Genomic DNA, 19,609 nt, shown 5'->3' on the forward strand with positions numbered 1-19,609 from the left:
TTTTGCTCTCTAAAGACCTTTTTGTAGAATCTATTCCTCCCTAGGACCATATTCGAACAATAAACTAGAATTATTATAATATCTAATCAGAAATATTGGTAGGACTGCGGCAACAAGGATGAAAGGAAATAAAAGAGCATTCAGTAGCATCTTTTCCTCTGGAACACTGCAAAAGACAAGCATGAGAAAAAAGAGGCAATTTGAGGATTGAAAAGTTTTCCTTTTTTTTCCTAAAGGAAGCGGATCGGATGGTAATGAATGGTAAGAGGGTAATTTCAGGATCAGAATGTAATGAACAGTTCATCATACAGCATGTAGAACCCAAAGCTCGGATCAAAGACATGGTTTAGAAGCATTGAAGGAAATGGAATGTTGCAGAAACATATTCTTTATGAGAAACTTGGAAGAGTAAATTGATGTAAACTTGAGGAAGATTTGCCTATTCAGATAGGAACCAATTGGCTGTAGATCTTCCATCAGTGCATTAGGTTCCAACAGGCTAAAACCAGTCCAATAAGCAAAAGCAATCGTGGTCAGCAAATTATCCCTAGGTCATTTCACTAAATGAGTGTCAAACCCCTTACATTAATATTAATGAGGGCAAGGGATAAAAGTCAAGGGGTAAGCCCTTGCTTATCCCTTGCTCAGCTGAAGCTTGGAGACTCCCTGGGGGCAAGGGGTCACGGGTTTACTTACACCGTCAGGAAAGAGACTGTAAGTACAGCAGGCTTAGCCAGAGAGACTAGGTCAATGACCCCGAGGGTGGTTTCCCTGTCCTTCATGGAAAAAAAAAGATCACATCCAAAGTCGAGACAACCCATTGAGGAAGCAAGAATTGAACAGCCACAGTTTAGAAAAACCAGAAGGATGTACATCTCAAATCGAGTATAACGTGATACATTAAGATTGAATGCAAATCATATTATAGGCCACCAGTGCATTGGTAACACTTGCAGAAAGAAGGCAGTTGCTAAGACTCGGCTGAAGCCATACGCATAGCATCATCTCCTATGGCATCATCTCCGACAATTTCAGGAAAAGGTATCGAGGCACAACAATGATAATACCCGTTATCATCAAACACAAATCTCTGTGACAAGTGTGCTTCCCGAATCAGATATTCACCCCAGTCTTCAGATCCATATTGCTTGATTATTGTGCGTGCATCAAATGAATCATATTTCCTGCTTCTCTTCTTCCTGGATAGTTCAGTCACATGCTCAATGACAGGCTCAACTGCTGGTCAAGAATTTAAATGAAAAGAATAACATTCAAGATGGAAGCTACAGATGAAGTTTACCCTTTACTATGCCTTACATTCATCACAGTTGCATGCATCTGAAATTAAAAGGGAAAAAATGGTCAAACTTAATATAATAGATAACGGTCACAAATGTACAAAACAACATGAATTACAAATTGATGACTAAGGAGCACATACGCATGGAAGCATGTGCTGATGCATACACACATGCATGTACAAGCAAAAAGAAGGTAAAGAAACAGAGTCTGAAACATGCCCAAAAAAACATGAGATGAGAAGCAAATATGCAACCGAAATTTTTTCTTAGCTGAAATGGATCAAGTAGTTTAATATACAAACAGTAAACTAGTTCACCAGTTCCAGCTCTCAAACAGAATACTTGCAACATAGAATTTCCAAGTCACAGAGTTCAGTCAGAATAGAAGGTGAGTGAAAAACTACCAAAAAATTAAGCAAGGGATCTAGCAAAAATACCTTTAACTTTCGAAGACTATCCTTCTCAACAACAAGACCAGCTTCCGTGTATGCATCAATAATGACTTCTAGAAAAGCTCAGGAATCCATCAGATTTTCTAAGTTGCTAATTTGGAAGTAAATCTCTTAGAATGTTTATCTACATGTGCTATCTGCAAAATTTTGTTTTTAAATATTTTGGATACGACAGGCACGTAGCAAGCGGTCCTCTCCATCAATTACCTCGACTGGTGCATACAAAACACAAGCTTTTGATGGTGAACCTTTCATGCAATCCTGCAAACATGACTCATCACTATATCCATGTGTTTGTGTGCATGTCAAAATGACAAAAAACTTACCAGGCCTTTTAGTCGTATACAAATAGGGCGGCCTTCCAAGGCATCCCATACATTTGAGGACACCTTCTGCACATATGAGGATAAAGTATCAGAAAATCAAAATACATTCAGTAAATTCCCTATGTATTGAGATCACCAGGGCTCAAACCTGCAAAACTTCTGAAGCTGTAGCAACACGCTCCTTGTTCCACAATTTCAGCATAAGAACAGTTAAGTGAAATGTTTTTGGCTTAATAAATATGGATCTGTCAATGCCCAAGTCTGCAGAAACAAAACAGTACATTTGCATTGGTAATTTGAGCATGACAGGCAAACCTAAAAAAAAGGAATCTAGACTACATACATCAAAAAAGAAACCCACGAAAACAAAACAATACATAAACTCATACGTCATAGGGGATATTTAGCTTCATAGGAAAAATACACTTTGGAGAAAACTTATTTCATAGACGACAATGTTCACCATCACTTTGGGGAAAATCTATTTCATAGACCACAACAGTTATGCTCATCATTTGGTAGGACTTTTGCATGTGAGCTGCAATGATTTTTACGGGATCTTTGTTTAATTTCATCCAACATGAATTTCAGCCCTTTTCTCAATGCTTTCTTTACAAAAACATATGCAGAGAGACACTCAGAGAAATATTCAACAAACATTCCCCTTCAAGATCACTAACTTTTTACATCTTAAAAAAAAAATGGATACACAATTCTATTTTCACCCATCCTAGTGGAGAAACAGACAAAGGTTCAATTCCATCTTGTACCCTTCCAAGCTCCGTTTCTTGCAAATTTATTTCAAGATATGCCATAATTCCTGCAATCTTTCACACCTTGAAGTAGATTTCTTTTCATTGGTAGACTCCCAAACCTTCTCACTGCACCATTATGTTTCTGTTTCTATATCCCTTCAAAACAGCTTCTCCCCACCATGCTTGATCATCCATCCATTAGCATAGCCAAACTCCAATTAGGCCTCCATTTAGGAATGCTCGTCCAGTGCTATACTCTAAACTGTAATGGTCTTCAATTGTGCCCCATATTTTCACACTCAGACGTAATCTTCAGGCATCTTTTGCCTTCAGATGTTTCAAAATCAATAATTAGAGCTGCCAAGCAAGTGAATGTTCAAGAATCAAATTGAGCTTTGAAGTTGAAAATTTTCCATTGCTTTCCAACAGTAAAAGAACATTTAACTTATGATCCAACTAACCCACCTCTTGGTGCTATAAATTTGCAGTAAAACACATTCAGTGCATGACAGAATTAATCCAATCCTAAATGCTAAATAGTTAGCCTTCTTAAAGTAGGTATTTTCTATTGCAAGGATAAAGACCATTATATAATCAACACTAGCTTAATCCAATCCCCTTCTTTTTCCACAAAGCCACAGTGGTGTACCATCTTGTGCTGGGTTCTTATCTTTCCTATATCCCACTAATAGAATTTTGCTTACACTGTTTATTAGAACTACTCTTCTGTCCATGCCAAGTATTAAAATCACCTCCAAGATCCTTGGTTTTCTTGATTTTTCACATCATTGCTTACAATCATGATATAGCCTATGTCACATGGGTGCGGGTGCAGTTGCTGGTGCAGGGGTGCGGCACTTTCAAAAAACTTGGGTGCGGGGGTGCGGCAAAATATATATATATATATATATATATATATATATATATATATATATATATATATATATATATATATAAAGTCCAAAAAATGGACATAAATGACCCTGGGTGCGTTGACTGCACCCAGGGTCAGGTTGACCGCATCGGGTGCGGGTGCGGGTGCGACGCAGGTGCGGCACCTAGTTGAAGAGTCCCTGTGACATAGGATATAGCTCTTTATTATCCACTCATGTGGGGTCTTCCATGCCAATGCGTCCAAATTCCAACAGCAACATTTGGTGGTTGCAAACAGGCAGGTCCTTGCACTGAGGAGTAAATTTTTAAAAAAGGAAAAGTTGAAAATTTACACAAAATGATGTAAAGCATGATCATACTCATATCCCAATAGAAATTGCCAACTTTTTGCAAAAATAGACCTACATCCTTGCACTTACATTGGTGGGTGGGGGAGAATTATTCTGGTTAATCGTAATAAAGTTCCAACCTAATTTCACCACAAGTGATTTTTCTGAAGAAATTTATTCTATAAAGATAAGCAAGAGAAATGTCATAAAATAAAAAAGCAATGGCTTTGAAAGAACAATATGAACTCCTTTCAACAGTATGGTAGACAACTAACATTAATGACATGCCCATATAAAAAACTTGGCTATATATAAGCCTGATGGCCATTTACCAGATAAGGCACAGGATGACTTTGCTGATTGAGTTTTGTTCTTTTCAATATGTAAATTGCCTATCGCCACTTTGACATGTTCACTATCATCTTGAACCTTGAGATTAACAGAAACCGTAGAACTTTCTTCCAAAGGATAACTTTTATCTTCTTCTTCTGATACCTCTTCATTTAAATCACTCACTGTGTTCCCATCTAGTTGACAATTTGATACTCCCAAGATAGAGTTCTGAAAATTGATTAGCTTGTCGACAAGGCTTGGATAAATAGCCAATGGGAGAGAAACAAAATGGGAGTAGTCAAGTCTTGGGCTCTTAACTGCCTGCAACAGAAAGATTAGTGAGGTTTGGGCTAGATACCAATGTATCAATTAGATTAATTTAAAACTTTCACATGCCTTCGATAATTCAAAAGCTCCAGACAATTATTTACAGAACATCAAAGCATACAAGTTTAAAAGTAACATCACTTTAAGAAAGTTAGACTGAACCACCATATAACACAACAAAAACAATAGATGAAATTATCAAAAACCAACTTCAAAATATTAATTTAACAAAAAAAATACATTAACTATGCTTATTGTAATGAAAACACAATTTGCAGATATTACACAGCAATAGAACTGCAAACAAATGATTTTTTCATAGAAATAGCACCAGAATGTCACAGACCTCATCAAGTACATCTTTAATTCTTTCCACTGCTTTAGTTACATTCTCAACAGAAGCACCTTGAACAGCTGCAAGAAAAACAGTTCAATGATGATTGATTAAATCAAACTGCAAGAAAGAGACTAAATCAACTAATATTAGGGCGAGGTCAATAGTTGCATATTCCAGATGGTGCCCCGTTAGAGAGCCAATATAAAGCACCACTGAAGTTATAGTTTTACATATAATAGCATCAATCAACCACCTAAATCTAAGATGGGTCGTTTCCATAATCACCCCTAGCTTATGGGCCTATAGACAAATCCATCCTGACTTCCCTGCATTTCCTAAGAAACTCCCTAACTTTTCATTAACCATTCCAAAAAGTTGAAAAACGTAGGGATCTTTTTGAGAAATGCAAAAGGCAGGGATGGATTTGTCTATAGGCCCACAAGTAGGGATGATTATGAAAAAAACCTAATTAAGAACAAATATGAGAAGCAATGAAAAATTTGAAAGAATAGCTATAACGACCCCCCAACTTATCCTCATAAAAAGTGTTTTTTTTTAAACAATTGCGAAAACAAAACCCAAGGATCTGGAGTCTCACAAAATTAATATATACCAAACCACAACAGATAGTACATTGAATCAACAAAGAAATAATCAACTTTATTAATCAATAAATAATATGAATGTCAAGTAAGCTGAAATAGAAAATCGTCTATGTCAAGGAGCCACTCTGTCAAGAACACAGAACATGTCAAGCAAAGCTCGCAGTCTTCAGCTAGCAAGTCACCCCATCACTGAGCTTCCGGTCCTTTAAAACAGTTTTTTTGAAAACGGGAGTAATGAAATAGCATAAACCAAATTCAAGTATAATTCAGACGAATATCGCAACAACAATTTTCATAATCAACTTACCATTTAAGCATTTAAACAGGTATCATTCAATAACAATTATCATGTGAAACAGAATAAGCATGAATGCATGAACTAATGCAGAACAGTAAAGATGCATGATTCAATGCACATGCATAAAGTTGCTTTTGCATGCATGTCCTTATTAAATGCATACAATTTTAGTTTTTCTTTTTCCTTAAACCCGTTGATATTCAAAATGGTCACAAGTTTCCGAAGTCCAAGTTAGGTTCTCAGTTGTAGCTTAGCACACAATTTGTATTTTATTATTGTGTTTCGTACTTGTTCCTCGACCGATATCAGGAATCAACACCATCTATCTGAATATTAGAAATCAACATATAATGTTGGAGCCTGAGACATCAGGAAAATCAGCATCCACTGACGCTACTACTAATAACTACACTTGAGTCAACACCACCCCTAGGCAAAGCAGTTAAATCTCCCAAAAATCGTGGCTAAGAGGTGAACCACCATATTGAGTTCAGGAGCATAATCACACACGAAGTTTTAGTATCCTCACGGTCCCCAAAATTGTCATCCAAGATTCTCACACTATGGAAGGGACATCAAGGAAGAGATTAATAAAACGGTTTGGACTCTTTTACCCTTTTAAATAATTTCAGGTTCTATACACAAGAATCACTTTGCAAATCAACATGCAAAGCCAAATTCTGAGCCCTGGCCCGCATAATTTAACAGTGCAATTAACTTTGAAAAATCAATAATTTTCAGAAATAAATTTTGTAATGCATAAATTAAAATCAACATTAGAGCAACACATGCTCCTAACCCACACGGCCTGCAGTGGGTTACATCTGACCACAAAAGCATATCAAAGTGATTTATGTTCTTTTTGCAAAATTTATGTCACATGGACACTTCATTTTGCTCTTCGCACCCATGTCAACACGCGTGTCCCGTGTCGACACATGTCGACACCTGGACATGCCATTTTACCATCTGTACATAAAATTTTGTATTCAATTTATAATTTATAATTTATAAAAATATTTTCAGTATATAATATATATTTTAGATATAGCATACATATTTATGTTATATTCAGTTTATTTTGTATTTATGTGATATTTAATATATATAACCATGTCCCAGTACCCACATTTTTTGGAATTGTCGTGTCTACCCTCCGTACCCGTACCCGCACTCCATACCCAGGTGACAGCATGGGATCTTAGATCCTTGAATATGAGATTCAGAAATAACCTCACATGGCTATATCCATGAGAAGGGACGTGTCAGTTAGGTTTCCAACTATGTCGCATAGGTGTGGGTGAGGATACGGGTGAGGATGCGGCGATGAGGCACTTTAAAAAAACTTGGATGCAGAGAGGGTATATATATAATTTTTAACAGTTTTAAGTTAACACTAATGAAATAAAAACAATTATCATATTTATCATGCATAAATTCATGCAATAAATCAAATTAACAATCTACAATTGCTATTTCTCATCAATAACAAATAACACCACACTAGTGCAGAGGTGCGGATATATATATATATATATATATGTGTGTGTGTGTGTGTGTGTGTGTGTGTGTGCATTTGTGTATTTATATATATATAATATAGATAAAACTCGACTCGGTTAGGGTTAACTGAATCTACTTTTGGACAAAAATGTACCTCAGTGTGGTTGACTTCACCTGACATAAAGGAAATCGTGTCCAAGTGTCGCACCTGCATGGGTGCGGGTGCGGGTGCGGGTGTGGTGTCCTGTTAGAAGAGTCTGTGTTACATAGGTTGGCAACAATTGGATAGGGGTGGGTATGCACCATTTGATGGTATAAACAATATTTTAAGTATAACATTTGAGAATTGGAATCTCATGAGACTCAAAATCATATTATATGGAATCTTATGTGATTTTGTTTCGCATGTTTGTTTAGTGAGAGAAAGGAATCCCATTTGCATGAGATTCCACCTCACAAAAAGAAAAATAATAATAATAACAGTACACCCCTTTGAGCCCATCAGAGAGGGGATAGTGGAGCTCGCCAATGGTGATTTTTGGCAAGCTCCCTCGTGCCTTAGATGAATCAGATAAGCAAAGGGAGGGAGGGGACAGGAGCTCACTGGCTGGTGGGAGAGCCAACAAAAAAGGAAAACAACATAGGGGGACTGGAGCTCGTTGGTGATGATTTTTGGCGAGCTCCACTTTGCAAAAATAAAAAAAGGAAACGAAGGGGCTCCAAGAGCCCTTACATCGATTGTTATAGGGTTGTGGAGCACGTCAATGTTGATTTTCGACGAGCTCCACATCGCAAAAAAATTAAAAAAGGAAACGAAGGCGAAGAGCCCCTACATCGATTGGTATAGGTGATAAAGTTCGCTCTCATACACAAGAATAAGCAAAGAGGGGAGAATACGTGAGAGCTGCTGCAGAATCCTCAATAGCCGACTGTGGTATTGGGCTTCCCATTAAATACACGTTACAATTACTAGGGTACGAAAATACCCATAACACAACAAAGGTAATTTACAATATGCCATTAATGCCTTTAATGAACATGTGCTTAAATATGTAATTAGATGAACTTGAATTGGGTTTGGATAAGATCCAAACCCAGTCGTGAATACACGCTTCTTTTCATCCTCCCTCAAGTTGTACATGGTTTTGAACCATGAACAACTTGCCTTTCAACATCCAAAATTTGTCCTTGATGAGCCCTTTGGTAAACAAGTCAACAACTTGATCAGTAGTCCGAACAAATTCTTGTTCAATTTCCTTCTCTTCGACTTTCTATCTTACAAAATATTGATCAATTTCAATATGCTCAGCATGACTGTGGTAGATAGGATTGAATGACATGTTGATGGCACTTTGATTGTCGCATAAGAGAATACATTTAGATATCGATTCTCCTACTTCTGTCAACAGATGTCTGATCCATGTTACTTCAGTTGTAGCAGCTGCCATTGATCTATATTCAGTGTTTGTGCTCGACCTGGTAATAGCTCTTTGTTTTCTACTGCTCCAAGAGACAAGATTTAGGCCAACGAAAACACAGTATCCTAAGACTGACCTACGCTCATCTGGATCTCCTACCCAGTCTGCATCTGTGTAAACAAGGAGTTCATGCATGTGATGTTCACTCGTACTCTTTCTGTACAAAAGACCATCCCCAATAGTTCCCTTCAAATATCGGAGAATGTGTTTAACAGCTTCCATATGTCCAATACGCGGTTCATGCATGAACTGAGATACCTGATTGACTGAATAGACAATGTCAGGGCGAGTAAAGGCGAGATATTGAAGCATCCCCACTATCCTGCGATATTCTGTAGGATCCTCATACAAATCTCCATCTTGGGAACTGAGTTTCTGATGAAGTACACTGGGCATGCTTAGAGGCTTGCAATCTTTCATATATGCCTTGCTGAGAACATCAATAGTATACTTATGTTGGGTAAATGTCATGCCTTCAATAGTTCTATCAGCTTTCACTCCAAGAAAATATCACAGTTTACCAGAGTCCTTCATCTTGAACCTGTGGTAAAGATCGACTAAAACCATATTTGTCTATTTCAAGAGAAAAACTGTCAAACCAAGATCTAGAGGCTTGCTTCAAACCATATATAGCTCTCTTTAATCGACACACATATTCTTTGGAATTCCCTTCTGCATACCCTGTGGGTTGCTCCATGTACACTTCCTCCTTTAGAGTTCCATGTAGGAATGCATTTTTAAAATCCAGTTGACTAATAATCCACTTATGCTCAATAGCCAATGATAGGATGATGCAAATAGTACCCATTTTCACAACCGAACTGAAGGTCTCATCATAGTCTTGTCCTTGCTCTTGGGTGAATCCCTTGGCAACCAGTCTAGCCTTATATCGCTCAATAGTACCGTCCGACTTATACTTTATTTTATACACCCACTTGGACCCAACGACATTTCGATCATGTGGTCTAGGAACAATCTCCCAAGTGCCACATTCATGAAGAGTTTCTTCATTCATAGCTTCAATCCATCGCTTAGAATTTGCGACTTGATAAAATATTGTGGGTTGATTTTCCTTACTTAAAGAGGTTAAGAAGAGTAGAAAATCCATAGTGAAATTCTCATAACTTACCCATCTATCAATAGGATGTCGAGGTCGAGTGGATCTTCTGGGAACAGAAGAATGCATCTCCTGATCAGAATTGGGGAGAATTCCTTTCTCACGTCGAGAGTAAACAATGCCTTTATATCTTTCGGAAGGCAAGAGAGGATCGAAAATCACACTTTCCTGAGTCCTTTGTGCAGCATCAGACATGTTTCCCTCATCTCTTCGATTACATTCTAAAGGACAAACATCATTAATACTAGAAAAGAGATCAGAGTTCAACCAGGGATGATAAACTTCAATTTCAGAAAGAGTGTTAGCATTGTGGTCAAAATTCAATTCGTCAAATACAATATTTCTGGATATTTTGATATGCTTGTTCATGGGATCATAACATTTGTACCCTTTATAATCATCAACATACCCCACAAATCTGCACTTCAAGGCCTTATCCTGAAACTTGTGTTGCATTGATCAGTCAGTATGAACATAACATACACACCTGAATACTCGCAAATCATGATAATTTGGATAAAGACCATGTAAAGAAAAGTAGGGTGATTTGTTTTCCAGGATATTCATGGGCAATTGGTTTATGATATGAACTGCTGAATGAAACGCCTCTGCCCAGAAAGTAACTGGAAGGTTACTATCATGCATCATGATCATTGCACTCTCGACAATATGGCGATGCTTTCGTTCAGCAATCCCATTCTATTGAGGTGTATGAGGGCAAGACACCTGCCTACGTATTCCATTTTTCTAAAAAAAATTAATAAAGTCATTTGAGGAGAATTCACCTCCTCCATCACATTGGAAACAAAGGATATTATCAGAGAATTGATTTTGAACAAAGGAATGAAAATTCTAAAATAACTTGAATGTTTCACATTTATATTTCATAAAGAAAATCCATGTATACCGAGAATAGCTATCAACAAAAATAAGATAATATCTGATGCCAAACATGGAGGGAACTAGAGCCGGACCTCAAACATCAGAACAAATAATTTCAAATGGTCTTGAAGCTCTTTTATTAATAGAATGAAATGGAAGAACATGACTCTTACATTGAAGACAACTAGAACATTTTTTGTCATTGACATTTAAACTTAGACTTGACTTGAGAATAAGACTACTTGAAACAAGCTTTTCAATAAAAGGACTACTACAGTGACCCAGGCGACCATGCCAAAGATTCGGCTTATTACACTCAGAAAGACAAAACATTCTCAGAAGAAATTGAAGAAGATGGTGTGAGCTTCAAGGTGAAAGGATTCTCTTGAAACATGTACATATTCCCTTGTTGTTTTCCTTCAGCGAACGTTTCCCTCGTGTGAAGGTCCTTGACACGAATAAAAAAAAAAAGTAAACTCAACTAAAGCATTGATGTCATCTACAAGCTTAGAGACAGAAACAATGTTTTTCTTGATATTCGGAGCACAAGTGACATTTGAAAGAGCAAGAGAAGTAGACATAGGAATGACAAAGTTTCCAATGTGAGAAATACGATGGTGAGATCCATCGCCAGTGACTACACTATTTCTACCAGCATAAGGAACAAGAGTTAGAAGCTTACCAACATCACCAGTGACACGAGTGTTAAAATATAACTTGCGTATGGATCTGGATCCAGATCCATACGCATGGTATGTTAATGAAACACATGTTTACTTTCATTAATGGCATCCTTGTAATATCTCTGATATTACAAGGATAGTTGTATACTTGCTGTTTTATATAACATGGTTAGGGCTTGGTGGTCGTGCATAGTGAGCCGCCCCAGCCATTGAGTTCTCTCTCTCTCTCTCTCTCTCTCTCTCTCTCTCTCTCTCTCTCTCTCTCTCTCTCTCTCTCTCTCTCTCTCTCGCGCGCGCGCCCTGTTTCCTGCAGATCGCATGGTATGTTATAAAATCTGATATGGTATCAGAGCACAGGCCATCCTGTGCGTGAAGAATCTTCTGAAACAGCGTATCCTCTTTCAGTGTGTTCATCGAGATGGGGTCAGCGTGAACAGCAGAACTCCCTGTGCGTGAAGAAGTTCTGAAACAGCAGCAGCATATCTCCCTCTTCTGAAATTTCTGAAACAGCAGCAGCGTATCTTCCTCTTCTGAAATCTCTGGAACAGCAGCAGCGTGTTCCTCCTTCAGCGTAGAGCAGTGTCTCCCTCTTCTGAAACAGCAACAGCGTATCTCCCTCTTCTGAAATCTCTGGAACAGCAGCAGCGTGTTCCTCCTTCAGCGTGCCCATCGATCATCTTCCGTTCATCCTAAGTTTTCTCTTTTCTGTTACTCTATCATCTATGTTGGTTCCCATTTTTTTTTTTAACACATCACCGACTACTGTTTCCCTTTTTATTTCAAACCAGTTTTGATTCCACAAGTTTTCTTTCCTTCCTTCATTGCTGTTTTAGTGTTCTTTGTGCTGTTTTAGTGTTCCTTCATTCCACAAGTTTTTTTTTTGGTCGTACAAGTATCTGCCTTATTACAGTTTTCTGATTGATTAAGTGATCTCAAATCTGTTTATTTCTTTTCATTCATCTTGTTTGCTTATTCATTATTCTACTGATATGGATTACTCTTCGTCTTCATCATCCGGTCCCTCTGCCAATTTCTTGAGTCAGCTTGTTACAGAAAAACTTACTCATTCTAATTTTTTGACGTGGAAAAGGCAAATCCTTCCTTTTATACGGAGTCAGGATCTCGATGAACATTTGGATGGTTTAGTTCCTATACCACCACGGCTTCTTTTGCAGGAAACCAAGGATGAGAAAGGTGACACAATTACCATTTCCATTAAGAATCCAGAGTATACAGTTTGGAGGAAGCGGGATCAGTCTTTAGTTGCTTATATTACGTCAACACTCTCTCAAGAAGTGTTGGTTACTATTTCAGATGATTGCACTGCGGCGGATCTGTGGAGTAAGCTGTCACAGACTTACTCTCAGATATCAGAATCCCGAGTTATGTTCTTAAAAAATGAATTTCAAAGTTTAAAGAAAGGCTCCATGACAGTCATGGAATACATAGGCCGCTTGAAGAGTATTACTGATCAATTGGCTGTTGTTGGAAGTGCTATTGCAGATAAAGATAAAGTTCAACAACTCCTCAATGGATTGGGTCCTGATTTTGACATGTTTACTACAGCTTTATCATGTCTTCCTCACTTGCCCACTTTTGACGACCTCCAAGCGAAACTTCTCCAGCATGAGATGATTATGAAGCAAAGGGCAGAAGGACATGAATCAGCTCGTCCTCATTCAGTTTTGGCCATGGACACTTCTGTAGGTTTTGGACGATGGAATGGAGGGCATTAAGGAGGCAGAGGCCGCGGACGTTTTGGGCAGGGAGGACGGGGTATCTTGCCTACACCTAATATCTCAGGGGGTTTTAACACAGGGAATCAGAGGAGAGTACCCACTTGTTTCTTATGTAACAAAAGAGGACATGTAAAAGCTGATTGTTGGTTCAATCTACAGAATAGAGGAAAATTAAACAAAATTGAAAATAAATCCACTACTGTTGTGGACACAAAAGGGCCATCCACAGATGTGCAACAACTTTTGTTATGAGCATTGTCACAGATGACGATCAAGCAAAATGAACAAGGCGAATGGTATGTTGATTCAGGTGCCGCCACGCATGTTACGGGTAATGCGGGTAAGTTATCTCACTTATTGCCTTATTTTGAAAAAGGTAGTATAGTTACGGGAGATGGAACTTATCACTCCATTAGTCATACTGGCAATGCACATATCCCTATGTCAAAGTCCTCACTTCACTTGTCCAATGTCCTTCTTGCTCCTAATATTAAAAAGAACATTGTTTCTGTAGCTAAACTTGTTGACGATATGAATTCTTCTGTCGAATTTACTCCCTCTTCTGTTTATGTTAAGGATCTACGAACGAAGGAGACGTTCGCTAAGGGGGAGCGACAAGGAAACATGTACGTCTTCAAGGAGATTCTTTCAATGTCTTCGTCTTCAGTCCCAGTTCTCCAGTCGAAGTCGTCCAAGCATTCTTCAGTGTCTTCGCCTTCAGAGTCTTTGTTTTTTCCTTCATTGGCAGTTTTTAATTCATCTCATTGTAATAAGCCAGATATTTGGCATAGTCGTTTGGGACATTGTAATCGAGGTTTCGTTGAAAACCTTGTATCTGATGGTCTCCTTCCAGAGTCTAGTTTATGCTCATTTTCTGATAATAATCATAAATGTTCCTCATGCGAACTCTGCAAAAGTCATGTTCTTCCTTTTCATATTATAAATAAAAGAGCTTCAAAGCCATTTGAGATTATTTGTTCTGATGTTTGGGGACCCGCACCTATTCCTTCTCTTTCTGGCAGTCGTTACTATGTTATCCTTATTGATTCCTATTCCCGTTATACTTGGATATATTTCTTAAAACACAAGCATGAAGTTTTTCAAATATTTCGAGAATTCCATTCGATGGTCAAAACAAAGTTTGCTTGTGATATTGTGCATTTATAATGTGATGGTGGAGGAGAGTATTCATCGAACGATTTTATTGCCTTTCTTCAGGATAAAGGAATAAGTCGACAGGTTTCTTGCCCTCATACTCCTCAACAAAATGGGGTTGCAGAGCGGAAACACAGGCATATTGTTGAGAGCGCGATGAGCATGTTACATGATAGCAATGTGCCCGTTAGTCTCTGGACAGAAGTTTTTCACACATCTGTTCATATCATAAATCTTCTTCCTATGGCACTTTTGGATCGTAAATCTCCCTATTATACTTTATTCGGGCAACATCCCTCTTACGATGAGCTGCGTGTTTTTGGTTGTGTATGTTATGTACATATTGATTCATCTCTGCGAAATAAGTTTCAGGACAAGGCTGTCAAGTGCAGATTTGTTGGGTATGCAGATGAATACAAAGGTTATCGATGCTATGATCCTACTACAAAACGTATTAGGACTTCTAGAAATGTTGTTTTTGACGAACGAAATTTTCAGGCCAATGACTCTGCAGCGGTGCCATCTCGAGAATTAGAAGTATATGATCCATGGATGAGCGCAAATCTTTTTGCTAATACAGGAGAAACATGTCAGACAAATTGTTCTTCGGCTTGAGTAGGGAGTTGAATGACTCACAAATACATTTTGAATCATCTCCAGTTGAGACACCCCCAGTAGAACGCTTCTCTGGGCAGGTATACACTAGACGGGACAAAAATACAGAGCCGAGGAATGTGGAAAGCATCGCCAATGATCCGGCTCAAAGGCCGTCACGCATTAAGCATCCTATTCAACGATGGGTAAGTTATGAGACCTTCTCTCTTGATTTCCAGTTGTTTATGTCTCAGCTCACAAAACAGGCTGAACCCACTTGTTTTAACCAAGCTCTTCAATCTCGTCATTGGACTGAAGCTATGAATGAAGAAATGGAAGCCCTTCATGAATGCCAGACTTGGGAAATAGTCCCTCGGCCAGAAGGAAAGAATGTAGTTGGCTCAAAATGGGTTTATAAAACCAAGTATAAGCCTGAAGGAAGCATTGACAGATATAAGGCACGACTTGTTGCTCGAGGATTCACACAACAATATGGTGAAGACTACGATGAAACTTTTAGTCCGGTAGTCAAAATGGGTACTATTCGTGTCATCATATCTCTAGCAGTCGATCGAGGTTGGAGCCTTAGCCAGATGGATGTTAAAAATGCATTTTTGCATGGAATTTTAAAGGAAGAAGTGTATATGGAGCAACCTCCTGGTTATGCCGAGAAGGATCCTACTGCCTGGGTGTGCAAACTGAGGAAATCTCTGTATGGGTTGAAACAGGCGTCCCGTTCCTGGTTTGAAAGTTTCTCTATGCAAATTCAGAGTTATGGTTTTAGAAGATGCTCTCTGGATCATTCACTCTTTATTTGCCAAAAGGCAGACATTGTTATACTTCTTCTTATATATGTTGATGACATTGCGATCACTGAGAGTTCAGATAATCATGTGCAAGACGTGAAGCAGTTTTTAATGAAAACTTTCAAAATGAAAGATTTAGGGGAGTTGAGGTACTTTCTTGGTGTGGAAGTTGACAGACAACAAGACACATTGACACTCATGCAACAAAAATACACTCTTGATCTTCTGGAAAGAGCCGGGATGACGAATTGCAAACCAGTCAGTACTCCTAGTGTATTACATCAAAGGCTGAGCTCTGAAGATGGTCATCTTTGTGTCAACCCTACAATGTATAGAAGTCTCGTGGGAATGTTACAGTACTTGACCTTTACCAGACCTGATATAGTTTATGCTGTCAATCAGGTATCCCAGTTTATGCATGCTCCAACGGAGGGTCATATGGAAGCTGTGAAGCGCATTCTACGTTATTTAAAAGGAACTATAGGAGACGGACTTGTTTATCGCAAGAACGATAATTTGCATAGAGGACATGAACTCATCACTTATACAGACGCAGATTGGGCAGGGGATCCAGATGAGAGACGATCTGTCTCTGGATATTGTGCATATATTGGACACAATTTAGTGTCCTGGAGCAGCAGAAAACAAAAGGCAGTGGCACGATCGAGTACAGAGGCTGAATACAGATCGATGGCTGCAGGCACGGCAGAAGCCACATGGATTAGACACTTATTGAGTGATCTTGGGGAGACAATTATTCGATCTTTTCTTCTATGTGACAATCAAAGCGCAATAAACATTGCATGTAATCCTATCCAGCATAGCAGAACGAAGCACATTGAGATTGATCAACATTTCATACGGCAGAAAGTCGAGATGAAGGAGATAGAACTACGTCATGTTCGAACAGAAGATCAAGTGGCAGACTTGTTTACCAAGGGGTTAACAGGACGTCAATTTTGGCTATTGAAGAGCAAGTTGTACATGATCCAAAATCACGTACAACTTGAGGGAGGGTGTTAAAATATAACTTGCGTATGGATCTGGATCCAGATCCATACGCATGGTATGTTAATGAAACACATGCTGTTTACTTTCATTAATGGCATCCTTGTAATATCTCTGATATTACAAAGATAGTTGTATACTTGCTGTTTTATATAACATGGTTAGGGCTTGGTGGTCGTGCATAGTGAGCCGCCCCAGCCATTGAGTTCTCTCTCTCTCTCTCTCCCTCTCTCTCTCTCGCCCTGTTTCCTGCAGATCGCATGGTATGTTATAAAATCTGATAACGAGTGGTTGCACCAGAATCGACATACCAAGTGCCCTGATCATTTTGTTTTAAATTCAATTCAGCTAGAGCAGATAGTAACAACTCCTTGACTTCGTCACTGCTCTTCAATTTATCTGACCACTTTCTTGGCTCTGGTTGTTTGCCTCTATTTTGAGGATTAAACCAACAATTAGCTTTGATATGCCTCTTTTTATTGCATAGAAAATAGGTGGGTATTGATCTTTGTCTCTGACCATTTGGAGGAATACTGGGTGTAGGTAATATTCCACGACTTTCTTGTTCATTTCTTTCTTGACCCCCTCTTTCCCGAAAATCATACCTACCACGTCCTCGCCCATAACCAACTCCTGTGGCAAGGACATTGTGTGCTCCGGCTTGGACTTAAGTATTTTCAGAAAAGCCCTTCAAGGTCATCTCATACTATAAAAGCTTGGCACGAAGATCTTGAAATGTAGGTAAATCTGGCAAACACAATAAGAAAGTAACCATCACATAATAATCTGATCCCAGTCCACTCAAAGTTTGTTGCACCATATCTTTGTCACTAACATTGCATCCCACGACGACCAACTGATCTGTAATGGTCTTCATTTTGTTCAAGTATTCCATGATGGTCATGGAGTCCTTCCTCAGCATTTGAAACTCTTTCTTTAAAAACAATACTCTGGCCTGAGAAACTTGAGAATATGTCTGAATCAGTCGGTGCCATAATTGCATGGCAGAGCAGTCAACTGGAATTGCCACGAGTACTTCCTGTGACAGTGTAGAAGTGATATAGGTAACCAGTGTCTGATCTCGCTTCATCTAGGATACGTACTCTGGATTTCTAACATAAGTAATCGAAAGATCTCCCTCACCATTCTTTTCTTCTTGTGGTATAAACTCTGAAGGAACAGGGACAGAACCATCTAGATGTCCAGAAAGGTCTTGACTTCTTATAAATGGTATGATTTGTCACTTCCAAGTTAGGAAATTGGAATTGTTCAGTTTTTCAGACATGAGTTGACTAAGGAAGTTTGAGGAAAGACCAGACTCAGAGTGAGGAAATGAGTCCATACTCTATCGAAGCCAAAAATAAGGAGAGTTGCCAAAAATAAGGAATAAGAAGGTTCAATTACTATTGAATTCTAACAAAATTCAGAACAGAAACTCAAGATCAACGATTTCTGCTTCCACTGCCTTTTTTTTTTATAAACCCGAGGCAGAAAATCAGAACTACGTAGTAAAGATCTGTTCTGAATTAAAAATTCAATCAAAGGAGCACGTTATTTGAAAATAGCGTGTTTTCTTTCAAAATATGAGAGAATATAGATAAGCAGTATAAAACAAAAAACATATAGAATGAGTTCAAATATTAACCAAGACAGATCTGGGATAATCTAATGTATCGTCAACATGCAAAAGAATTTGACGTGATCCTATTCAAGCTTTCTAATCACGTGCAACAATATGGCAATATGAAGACGTGAACAAAGAATCAGCAATATGTTATTTAAGCCTTGAAAAGAAGAATATTAGGCAAACAGAAAATCAGAAATGTGCTATCGTGAACAAATACAACTTTGGGAAGAGAAATACATTGGATTTTGATACCTAGAGATAAGAAGAATGTAGGAGAAAAAAGAAGGATACCTTATCGGATGATACGTGACAGATTGAAGAAGGGGTAAGAGGAAAGAAGAAGATGTTGGAGAAGAAAGAAGAAGATCTGGAGATGAAGAAACCTTACCGGATGAAGAGGCATTACCGGATGTTCATAAGAAGATCACGATCCTTCTTGTTGCTCTGATACCATGATAAAATTCACTCTCATACACAAGAAAAAGCAAAGAAGGGAGAATACGTGAGAGCTGTTGCAGAATCCTCAATAGCCGACTGTGGTATTGGGCTTCCCATTAAATACACGTTGTTACAATTACTAGGGTACGAAAATACCCATCACACAACAAAGGTAATTTACAATATGCCATTAATGCCTTTAATGAACATGTGCTTAAATATGTAATTAGATGAACTTGAATTGGGTTTGGATAAGATCCAAACCCAGTCGTGAATACATGCTTCTTTTCAATAGGGTGTTGTGGAGCTCGCCAATGGTGATTTCCAGCAAGCTCTACCTCACCAAAAAAAACTAAGGGGCTCTTGCAAGGGTTCCTACATCAATTGGTATAGGGGGTTGTGGAGCTCATCGGTTTGACAAACTCCACCTCGACTCAATGCCAGTACCAGCCAACAAGGGAGGCAGAGCGGTTGTCTCAACGATTCCAACCAACCAAAAAAAAGGCTATAGCTGATCAACACCTGTTCCCCACGATTGTGCTTTCGACAGGCTTCTCCAACATTTTTTGAGGCATCTCTGACTACTTGGTTGGATGAAAACCCCAACCCTCTGCAACCTCCT

At 38.6% G+C, this 19,609-nt stretch overlaps 1 protein-coding gene across 2 annotated transcripts in view; it reads right to left on the reverse strand.

The window, feature by feature from the left end:
- Positions 1-820: 820 nt before the first annotated feature.
- The window catches only part of LOC149814856 (Putative eukaryotic LigT), a 63,704-nt gene continuing 44,915 nt past the window's right edge, over positions 821-19,609 (reverse strand). For both annotated transcript variants that reach the window (XM_089988652.1, XM_089988651.1), the window contains 8 exons: positions 5,064-5,131; positions 4,390-4,711; positions 2,228-2,340; positions 2,080-2,145; positions 1,924-2,014; positions 1,739-1,806; positions 1,301-1,338; positions 821-1,199 (listed from right to left, as the gene is read on the reverse strand). In XM_089988652.1, the coding sequence (XP_089844778.1) occupies positions 971-1,199; positions 1,301-1,338; positions 1,739-1,806; positions 1,924-2,014; positions 2,080-2,145; positions 2,228-2,340; positions 4,390-4,711; positions 5,064-5,131 (995 nt within the window). In that variant the 3' untranslated portion in view covers positions 821-970. The remainder of the gene's footprint in view (positions 1,200-1,300; positions 1,339-1,738; positions 1,807-1,923; positions 2,015-2,079; positions 2,146-2,227; positions 2,341-4,389; positions 4,712-5,063; positions 5,132-19,609) is intronic.

The sequence above is a fragment of the Nuphar pumila genome, chromosome 15, assembly GCF_984573655.1.
Source record: "Nuphar pumila chromosome 15, dmNupPumi1.hap1.1, whole genome shotgun sequence".
In the NCBI taxonomy this organism is placed as follows: Eukaryota; Viridiplantae; Streptophyta; class Magnoliopsida; order Nymphaeales; family Nymphaeaceae; genus Nuphar; species Nuphar pumila.